Source organism: Amblyomma americanum, chromosome 10 (genome assembly GCF_052857255.1).
Source record: "Amblyomma americanum isolate KBUSLIRL-KWMA chromosome 10, ASM5285725v1, whole genome shotgun sequence".
NCBI classification, from domain to species: domain Eukaryota; kingdom Metazoa; phylum Arthropoda; class Arachnida; order Ixodida; family Ixodidae; genus Amblyomma; species Amblyomma americanum.
This window is the reverse complement of record NC_135506.1, coordinates 77,177,070-77,187,732: the sequence shown is the minus strand read 5'-3', so window position 1 is coordinate 77,187,732 and position 10,663 is coordinate 77,177,070. Positions and strand designations below refer to the sequence as shown.

Below are 10,663 nucleotides of genomic sequence, written 5' to 3'. Positions count from 1 at the left end.
TTGGCCTTCGTCATTAAGCCTAGGGACTAGAGCCAAAATCAACATCGTATCTGGCGGTGTGCACTCTGCGGTGGCTTGCTTATAATGAGAGGCATCTTGCCTGTCATCGAAACGCCAGCTGTTTACTGTTTTACAATAGAAGACTCAGGGTTGCGGTGCGTTTTGCCGTGGATATGCTTGCCTCGCTTTGAAATGCACCACCATCTCCTCCCACGCTCGCCGTTTCCGTGAAGCCGTATGCCTCCCACGCGCTTCGCTGCTACCTCTTCTCGTATTCGAGACGAAAGACTCGGCACAGATGAGTTCTGCGAGCTTTGACTGCTGTTCAACTTCGTTCGGCGGAAGTCATTCAAGAACAGTACGAATTCGAAACCACGCGAGCGCAGTGTGCCGACTCGCGCAGAAGTCCAGCATCTCAAGCTAAGAGGCTCCCTTTAAGCATGAATAACGTTTTGTTTGATCAATCTTTCGATCTCTCCTGCAGTTTGAATGAATGAGATTCCACTGTACACATTACCGTAAAAACCTGCATATAATACGAACCCGAATATAATTCGAGGTGAAGTTTTAGAGACGCGAAATGGAAAAAAAGTTTTACCCGCGTGTAATACGAGTGACATAAGCTCAGAGAAGCCATTTATTCAAATCGCATCCCGCACTTCAATCACTTTCATCTTCAGCAGCGCTTTCTTTAGACATTTCTTTGTCCGACAAATCATCCCAAATGTACTCATCTCCCGTGCCATCGAGGGCGTTCGAGATGCCGCACTTCTTCAAAGAACGACGTACAAGATCTGGGATGGCCTCCCATGCATCCACAATACATTTTCACAGCTTTGCCGCGTTCCGCTGCACTCGAAAAGGGCTTCTTTCTGTCGTTGCCATCCACGAATGCTTCCCTCAGTGACACCAAACTGCCTCTCGGCTGCACTGTTGCCAATGTTCTCCGCAGCTAAGACCACTTCACTTGAAAGCAGCCGAGTACTGTTTTCGAGACCCTGACATCTTGCTCCCCAAAAAAAACATCCACTTCACGAAGTGTGGCTAACATGCGAGCATGTGCATTGTCAACAGGCACACGGCACACCACGACCCCCCGGCACACCCATGGATCAGCAACAAAAAAACGACATCGTGATGTCGTTTGTCGAGAGTAATGTAGCCAAGCTATAGCCACGTACCAACAGCAAAGCCAAGCCGTAGCCACGCCGCAATAACGAAATCAAAACTTCGAGCAACTTCGAAAATTTTTGTTTGGATCCGCAAATAGTACGAGGCAGAAATTTAGGACGCTAATTATGGGAAATAAACCTCGTATTACATGCGGGTTTTTATGGTGTATGGCAGCTTGGTGTATGGCAGATTGGATATGGCAGCTTGGATCTCTGGATAACAGGTGGTATATAAGTGCGCATGGCTTCTTTTGTCGTCATTAAAGTTGAAAGTTGCTCTTCTTTCCTGTTGTCTCCTTTCTCCTGTGAACGTCTTTTATTAGCGCACAGCCTCCAGAAATGAATATGTACCAACTAGCCCGTCAAAAAGTCTTACTTGGATATTCCTGCCGAGTGCTAATGAGGTCCGAAAAATCGAGCAGTCAGTTGCGGTGCGTCCGAAATTTTAAGTGCTCTTGTACATTGGCTCTATGGGCCATGTCACGGTGCCGCGAAAAAGTCCGAATAGTCAAGCCTGTCCCAAACATCAGGCGTCCGAATTTTCGATTATTTTGCCAGAAATGGCACTTTGTTTTTCTCAAAATGAATTCCTAACTAGCATATCTGAGCATCTATGGCAGATAAGACCATAATTCTTTTAGCATGCAGTAGGTGTGCAGACGACGCGACGTGTTGGGAGCAGAATTTTTAATTAAGGTTCAGAAAATTTTTTAATTTGCTGTAATTGATTGCACTTTAGGCACTATTTGTACCTTGAGTTTCAATGTCTTTTAAAACCACCTATGATGATAAGATAAAACTGTTTCCAGCATTGCATCACCTTTTTTTTTCTAGAGTGTAACCAAGCACCATTTGTGACCCTTTATGGTGTGCGTTTTCTTTTCATTGTTCCTGTTAATGGTAGGGTGTTAATTAAACGTATTTTAAGAACTAATCTACCTATCATAAAAGCAGTCATATTTTTTTAATCAGCACAAGAGACTACTCAAGGGTGTGCATGTTGATTAATTTAGGTGCACAAACGAAAAAATTTCCTTAAACGTAAAATGCGGCACCATTTAGCCTCCATTCAACTTTTCTCAGGGAAAGCTTGCTGGCTGCTGGAGGTCTGAGAAAGAAGAAAACCGTTTTTGAAAACTTTGTGGGAAGTCCGGAATTCTTAGGCATGATGTGTACTGTGAAATGCCGCTTAAAGAAACCTCAGGGTGCTTTAAGGAATTGTTTGCTTAAAGGACAGCTGGCTCACCTGAATTGAACATTGAGTGCTTTATGAACCGGAGTAAAATGTCAAGCCCCAAGCAGTTCTTCAGTGTTCTCTATTTCATTGAATTGAACCATGTGGTTGAATTTGTTTAACTAAAACTCGTTTGGATTAATAGTGCTTGACAATGCGTATTCCAAAGCCAATTTGTTTGGGAAGTTTGTTCAAGTTATATTTTTGCAGCATTTGTCGGGCAAACAACAGCAGACTCCTATGCTTCCTTTCAAGCCCACATGCTTGAGAAATCAGGCTCCTTTTCCCCAATCTGTCTTCATCTACTAGCTTATGCAGCCAGCTGTAGTTTGCATGCTTCTATTTTTTCTCCCCTTTGATAACTAGTCTGGGTGCAGCAATACCTTTGTAAGGAGGGGCCATGAAGTTCTTTTGTACTTTTGGCTGCGAGTCTTCATGCTATGCTTCCAGTGCTTGGTGTTATCCATGTCATGCTGGGCATTTGTTTTTGTTTTTAATTATGCATTCTTGAAGCCAGCAGGAGGTATCAAGGGTGCCTGAAGTTTAGAGTGACCTTAAGCTTCTTGATACGCAAAGGCAGGCCGGTGGGCTGTCACATGTCTATGTTACTGTGTAAACGGTACAACAAGTGGACTTTGTTGTATGGCACAGCACTTATGATGCTTTTCAGCTCAGTTGCACTGTTGACTAACAGGAAGGGCTATGCAAGGTAAATTGGGAAGCGTGGATAATTGTCAGGAAGGATTAGGAGACAATGTCGTCCCGTGGGGCGCTAAACTGGGTCACCGTGCTGACAGCAAGGTTTGGTGTGTGCTCCTAGATGCATCCAGAAGTAACTTTCCATTATTCAAAAATCTCCTGTAAGTGACGTTTATTTCAGATAGTTTATCTGAGGCACTTGTTTTTATTATACTATCACAGCTCTGTCACAGGACCGTCCGTGCTTGCTTGGGCTAGCTACTTTCATGGTGAACCTTGTGTAAGGGCTCCATTCTGGCCCGTTACAATGAGCTTGTTGCAGCATACACAACTGAGTAGACAGCGTCATGTACATAGCTTCCGTGCATATTTGTCTTCCTTCAAGGTAGAGGAAGCCTACTTCTTAGGGGCCTCTTCCAGTGGTCACACACATAAATTTAAAATGTTGTAAAGTCTTATGATCCTAAGCTTTTAGTTGTCATCATCAGCAATGTCGTCATCGTCATCGGCAACAACCCAATCACATCCACTGCACTACAAAGCCCTTTCCCAGCTGCTCCACAATTAGCGTTGTCCTGTTCCACCTGTGGCCGCCCTATCCTGGTCTCCTGGATAAGGTGGATAGACAGTGCTGCTGCCCCTGGCGCCATTTTCTTCCGGGTGGCATTTTCTTTTCCTTCGGATCCGCTGTGTTATATATCCTACACTCATACCTCAGCCCTTCAAGACAAAGACGAGAAAATGGCTAAAACTGAAGCAGTGCATATTTGGGTCACAAAAGTACTGCATGCTGCACTATGCGAATAACTGTGCAGCATGTCAAAATAGTGGTGAAGTGCAATCAATTATTGGTTTCTGTGCATTATCTAGTAGTGACTGGTGTATTTGTACTGTGTAACAATAAGTTCACATTAATGGCAAATCTTTGCAAAATTTGTTCACTTGAAAATACTGAAATTCTGGGCTGCTACACGTTACAGATATTTAACATAGTCTAGCAACTCTGCAAACGTGCAATCAGAATTCCATTTTGTGCTGATAAAAGGAAGGCTGCAGCAAATCCTTTAGTGATTTAATCGTACCATGTGGTCTTTTATGCTCATAATTCATGTGTAACCATTCTTTTCTCTCCAAGTCGTTAATTTATTTGTGAAAGATCACTTTTTCTTCTTTTCCTCAGACGGTCGGTAAAATGCAGCGCACCTTCCAGATGATGCGAGAGAAGAAGACTGCAGCGTAGAGACCGAAGCCACTCGCGCAAGTTCACACCGTGTCGTGTATGACATCATGACCGGACGGCTGCCCATTGTTTCCAGCGAGTTTCAGCCCCAAAGAAACGGGGAGCTTTTGTCCAGGCTTGAGGGGGCCTCCCATTACTCATCCACGATGCAGCAGGCCAAACAGGCTCTCCCCATTTTCCCGCAGAGGTGAGAAACCTGGCGCTTGGTGGCGGTTATCAGTTGCGCCCTTATTTGTGCCGCATGAAAGGACATTGAGGACAGATTGAAGTACATTAAACTTGCGGTAATTCGAACTTTCGGTGAATTCAGGTAACTTTGGAAGTTTTGGTTGACTGGCTATATTTTCAATGCATTTTAAAGCCACTTAATTTGTACTGCACATTCTTTTAAATTCGCTGAATTCAAACTTCTTGGCTTGTTCCAACTCTCCCAGCACGCGAAAAAGCAATGGCCGAGGTCAGGTACATTAGGTCTGAGTCATTCCACGCCAAAAGTTCCAGACATTGCACTTGACCATCTTTCAATTTGTTCAAAAAAATTGATGGAGACTTATCCTGATGTGTGTAATGAAAGCCTAAAATATTTTTGCCGGAAAAAATTTATTCATGAGGTGAGGGCAGTTTGAATATTTAGAAAAGGCGAGCAACCAGGCACTGCTAAATAATTATTAAAAAATTCAAATTTTTAGAGAATGCTTCAATTTTTTTTATTGATGTTTGCACAATTCTGGTTTTCTATATAATTCGGATTATGCAGCTTTATATGGCATAAACATATTTAAAAAATCGAAAAGATGCATGAAAATCTTCCATTTCTGTCATTTTTTTATTTGTCAATTTGCTCATGGAAATTCGGAAATAGCCGTTTAGATTGTCTAGATGTCTAGTACCTAAACAAATGTTGCAGGTGATGGAACTGCGTACATCGAAAGTAAAAGAAATACTGAAGTTGAAAAAGTGTTTTGAGCCAAAAACGCTCGTTAATTTCACCGTGAGGTGGTCCAAGTAAAAATATAAGCAATAGCGGGTTACGTATAACAGTTTATTGGGTTTCATTTCTGAAATTTTTATGGAGTTAATTTTTGTTTGAAGCGAAACAAGAATTTTTGAAGTTAAGCTCTCGTGCCGCAAGTTGCGTCGTCTCGTAATGCCTCTTAAAGGAGTATAGACACCTAATTTTGTTAGCATATTTCCTTCTCTGCAATGATGCGGAAGACACTACTATGCATGAATCACCATGTGGCACTCATCTACGACCACTAAATAATTTATAATCGAATTTTTTCTGTCGAGCTGTTTCGGTATCGGTTTCAACAACCGAACGATGGCTGTGACGTCAGAGTACTTTTGTGTCACGTGAGGCATGGAAAACGTCCATATAATCGCTGCTTCATCGTTTTAATTTACTGCTGTGTTGCAGCCAGCCTTCCTCAAGATTCGGAATGAATGAATGTGGAAACAGCGATTTATGGGCGTTTCCCATCTCTCACGTGACCTGTAAGTACACTTTGACGCCACAGTGCTCATTCGGCTGTTGAAACCAAAACCGAAACAGCACGAGAAAGCCAAAAAAAGCACAGAAGTGCCTTCAAAAAACGTTTTTGTGAGCGGAGGTAGCAAAAAACTGCCTGAAACCCTTGGAAAATACCAGTTTTCTCAAACATTTTTTCTGGACCATGGCTGCCCTGTTTGCAGAAAGCATAGCATGAAAATAGCGTCTTTGGATTTTCATGTAGTATGTTGCATTGTGTTCCTTGTTAAATTTTTATACTGACCTGAAAGACGCGGGTTTGATCCCGGCTGCGGCGGACGAATTTCGATGGAGGCGAAATTGAAGAGGGCTGTGAACTGTTCGAAGTCGGTGCATGTTAAAGAACCCCAGGTGGTCGAAAGTTCCGGAGCCCTTCACTACGGCGTCCCTCATAGCCTGAAGCACTTTGGGACGTTAAACTCCCAAAAGCCATAAAACAGTGACATTCCTACATTTATAAATTACTCCATTTTTTCACTCTGCCACTCTTTTGGCATGGTGATAATGAGTGCATTATGGAAGCAGGGACAGAACTTTTTGTGTAGAAAAAATCAGCCTACTGAAGCTATTTGGAGAGTGTCACTGTATAACATATCTTTGTGTAACACTTGAGGGTGACTGCAGGCTCCTACCATGTTTCGTTGTCATGCCAGGCTTACTGCAAGTTTGGCATCTCAATGAAGCACATAAAAATTTATATTGTCAAAACTACTGATGATATATGAGGGAAAATTTGTATTTATTCATTTAGTGCACTTTCCAAAAAGCATGCCAGATTTCACTGCTCTTGGTCGAAAAGTAAAAATTTAAGTCCCGAAACCTGCCTCCCCTCTTACATCAGAGTTGTTTGCTTCTGCTTCTGAATGTTTCAGTGCAGATCGTAAATGTTCATGGCACAAGCTTTGTAATCATTTCAAAAGCACTACAAGTTTGAGACACTCACCATGAGGCAGACATGGGTGACACTTCTAACTCATTTATTCAGTAAAACCCACACGTAAAACCGCATGTAGGTTTTTTCGAGCGTTCATCCTGATGATGGTAGCACCAGATTTTGTTCTGGTATTTTTGTTATAATACTGTGTGCTAACATGGAAGAAGGTTCAAGAGTTGCTGGTACCGTTGTGTTCTTTGTATCGTTGCCAATGGCCGTGGCTAAACCGTGGGCATAGCGTTCAGAATCAGCCTCGCTTGAATAGGGAGAGAGTGGTCGTGAAGTTGGTAATGGTACACGTAATGGTACAGGCATTGCTGATAATTTCCACTATATTGGGAATGTTACATTCCGGAATCTAACATTCATGCTTGTACTGCAGGCAGAACGTTGTTCACATGGAGCGCTATCGACTGGTGGTCTATGGCGAGGCCGGCTCGGGAAAGGTGATGCAAGGGCCCCAGTTCATCCTTGAGGAGTTCATCCGCAGAGGCGAGGGCTCTGCCTGCAACGTAGTCGTCACCCAGCCGCGGAGGACGGCAGCCATCAGCATAGCAAAGCAGGTGGCACAGGAGCGAGGCGAAGAGGTTGGTGGTTTTTCGTTTACTGGCATCGTACAATGCTGTCATAGTGCAAGACAAAGACGACAGACTGGAAGACTGGATGAGTGCTCGTCCAGTCTTATAGTGTATCGTCTTTGTTGTCTTGCGCTATAATGTATATGCATAAGCAACTAGCCTAACACTCCATTATTTTAAGGTACACTGCTGATAGGTGCCGACACAGAAATTTTCAAAAGCGAGTTTGACGGAATCTAAGTGAGCTTTTGAGGTAAACTTTAGGTCTGTTCATTTTTGGGGTGCTATCAGGGCTGCACTGGAAAAGGGCCTGAAGGGTGGCCCTGCAGAAGTGACATCAACTTGCTGGCCTCGGCTGTGGAATTTTGGGGCCTTAAACCAGGGGTCCTCAAACTGGGTTTCAGGGAACCGATTTGTTCTTTGCTTTTTGTGTTGCCGGAGAACCTAAGTCCTTGCATGTTTCAATCCACCACCCCTCTTTTTTAGCTTGTGCTTAGCTTATGATGGCCTTGATTGCTTATGTACCGTAAAACCCAACAAACTCAAACCCTTTTATTTAGCTGCTTTGTCTTGCATCTTTTCATGCTGCAATTCATTATCCTGGTAAGTGTGTCCACATATGTGGATGCAATCTGAACACTGTCAAATCTCGCCTATGCAGTATAAGCTCATTACTGCATTTACACGATTGTATGTCAATTCGAATATAAGTCGACCCCTCCCCCATGTCACATCATGAAAAATAATGTGTGCCCATGGCCACATTCCACAACACAAATGTATTTGTCACTGGACTACTCGTTCACACTTGCGCCATCGTCCTCACTAGTGCTGCCATTGTCATTGCTGCTGCGGTCCCACAGTACGTCGTGCTACCATCGTCGTCCCGTGTGAAATCCCGCACTTCGCAAACAACCGCACCACAACATCACAGGGAACAGCTGAAAATTTTGACTCGCTGCAGCCACACCTGCATCACCCTTCCCAAAACTTGTGGCCTGGCATGCAGTTCGTTTCTTCGGCGCAAAGAATGACAGCCATCTTGAACATGGCCATGGACAAGTGCTGGACGCTTCCTGGATGTGCACCACTAACGACTATTGACGAAGAACAACAGTAAAAACTAGTAAAACGAGACTCCCAGTCAAGTCAAATGCATCAAACACAGCCAGCCCTACTGGCCCATGGTGTCACCAACTCCTCTGTCTCTTCCACTCTTCACCCCACTCGTAACAGCGTCGTGCGAGCCGCGGCAGAGCTAGTAGTGGCGACTGCGATTGTGAGATGGTTCTCCATGTTTATGAATTCGAGTCACGGGGGTTTACTTCAACATTTCGTAGGTGATTTCACCTAAATTTATTTCTTATCTTCATTTTCTTTTCGCATTGCACTTTCGAGTCTGTGCGAAAACGTCAAGTAGTGAAAAACTGCCAGTGTAACGAAAAATTGCAGGCATTTCTCAATTTCCTTGTATAACACGTACTGGCACCGCTTAAAATGTTTTGACGGGGCTAAATTATGCAATAACATTTCATATAAGCTGAAAAGAACATCCAATTTTGTGTCCTCACTAAAAGGATATGCGAACATTTTGTTCCATTTCTACAAATTTGTGTGTGTCGCTAAAAAAAATTTTTTAGTAGTGGATCAGATTTTTAGTTGGCTTTTGCAAATAGTGCTTTTTTCGTTCGAAGTAAATTCGAAGCAAATATTAATTATTCTTTAATAATTTCGAAGCGAATACTAAAAAAAGGCCGAGGGCTAAGGTCTGGGATTTATTCAAGGAAATTAAACAACTTGATTATTTACGAAAGTCTACAAATTTTCGTGCAAAAACACTGGTTGTTCCGCATGCTGGTGTTTGAGGTGCTCCTTTCTGCAGCTTACAATGGCTCCTGCAGTCAAAAAAAGTCTTTCACTTCTTGTCTGGGTCGCTGGTATCGGAAGGTACCTACGGGCAGCTGCAACCAGGGTTGGGTAAAGTTGGCTGCCCTTGCTGTTCCACCACACAAGGGGGTCTTCGGCCCTGGAAAGAAGGGCGGCCTTCAAGTGCCCTGCAACCTCATACGTGACTGTACGGCTTGACTGGTGATGTGCACGCAAGCTGAAGTGTGTAAAAGCACACCATACAGATCCCCGTAATGAGTCTGCAGAGCAGGTGCTGTTCTCACTTGTTGCTGTACCATGTTGATCAACTGGCACAGTCTCTTCTGCTGCCGTTGTGAGTAGAGTGAACGCCCATTACTTTGCGGGTCGTTCAGCATAACAGACATCTTTTTATCTAGGATTGACCAACATTGACAATGCATGAAGGCATGACATCTTGATATCAGGTAACCTCGTCTTGATGCTACGCAAAGGCTTGAGGCAAGCAATGCTGCCTCACCACCTTCGGAAACATGTTCAGCTAGAACCACCTTGGTACACTGCAACATGGGAATGACTTGTGACAGCGTGTGATATCTGTCCCCTGACAGTTCAGTTGTGGCATGGTCAAGTGGCTTCAAGATGTGCACTGCTGCATTCATAAGCTTCCACTCACTTGCGTTCAAGTTTGGAACTGCATCAGATTCTGAAAGTTCTACAGTGATGACTTTACGGAGCTTCACGAGTCTGGCCATCATGGCATGCTCACTGTTCCATCGTGTCGGGACGTCTTGTATAACCTCGAGAGGGTCCAGCTGCATGTTTCTCTGAATTTCCTGAAGCCGTCCTCGGATCTTGGGACTTCGTTTGTATCTAGCCACAATTGCTCTGGCCTTAGCACAGAACTGCAAAAACCCCGACACTTCTCTTTTGGCATCACTGACACACAACTGAAGGGTGTGTCCAAAACACTGCACACCACTCCAGGATGGCCGCGCTACTGCAGAAGTAAAGTTCCTTTCATTATCTGTAACGACGAAGATTGGCACAATATCGTGGGCCGGAAGTTCCGACTCCTCGATGACACCTGTGCTGAATAGCTCCAGGTTTTCTGCAGTGTGAGAGTTCGTCATCTCTATGCAAGCCAATGCATGCACGTGTTGCATGAAGTCCCTGTCCATGACGTGACAAGTTACACAAACGTAGCTGTCATTTGCCCACGATGTCCAGCCTTCAGCTGTGATTGAAAGTGACTCCACTCCGCTTACAAAAATGTCCCCGAGCTTCTCTTTCACCTTCTCTTTGCTTGATGCGTAGAAGTCAGGATTAATCGCTCTTGAGAACATTATCTGAGATGGCACGCCATAATCCGGCATTGCGAACTTCATTATGTCGAGGAAACCCAGTTC

General features: G+C 44.0%; 1 protein-coding gene across 2 annotated transcripts in view; it reads left to right on the top strand.

The window, feature by feature from the left end:
• Window positions 1-7,206: 7,206 nt before the first annotated feature.
• Window positions 7,207-10,663, top strand: part of LOC144106461 (ATP-dependent RNA helicase DHX30-like) — a 33,853-nt gene continuing 30,396 nt past the window's right edge. For both annotated transcript variants that reach the window (XR_013309016.1, XM_077639277.1), the window contains exon 1: window positions 7,207-7,397. Coding sequence is in view for 1 of the 2 variants with exons in the window: in XM_077639277.1 (XP_077495403.1) it covers window positions 7,209-7,397 (189 nt within the window). In the remaining variant the exon portion in view is untranslated. The remainder of the gene's footprint in view (window positions 7,398-10,663) is intronic.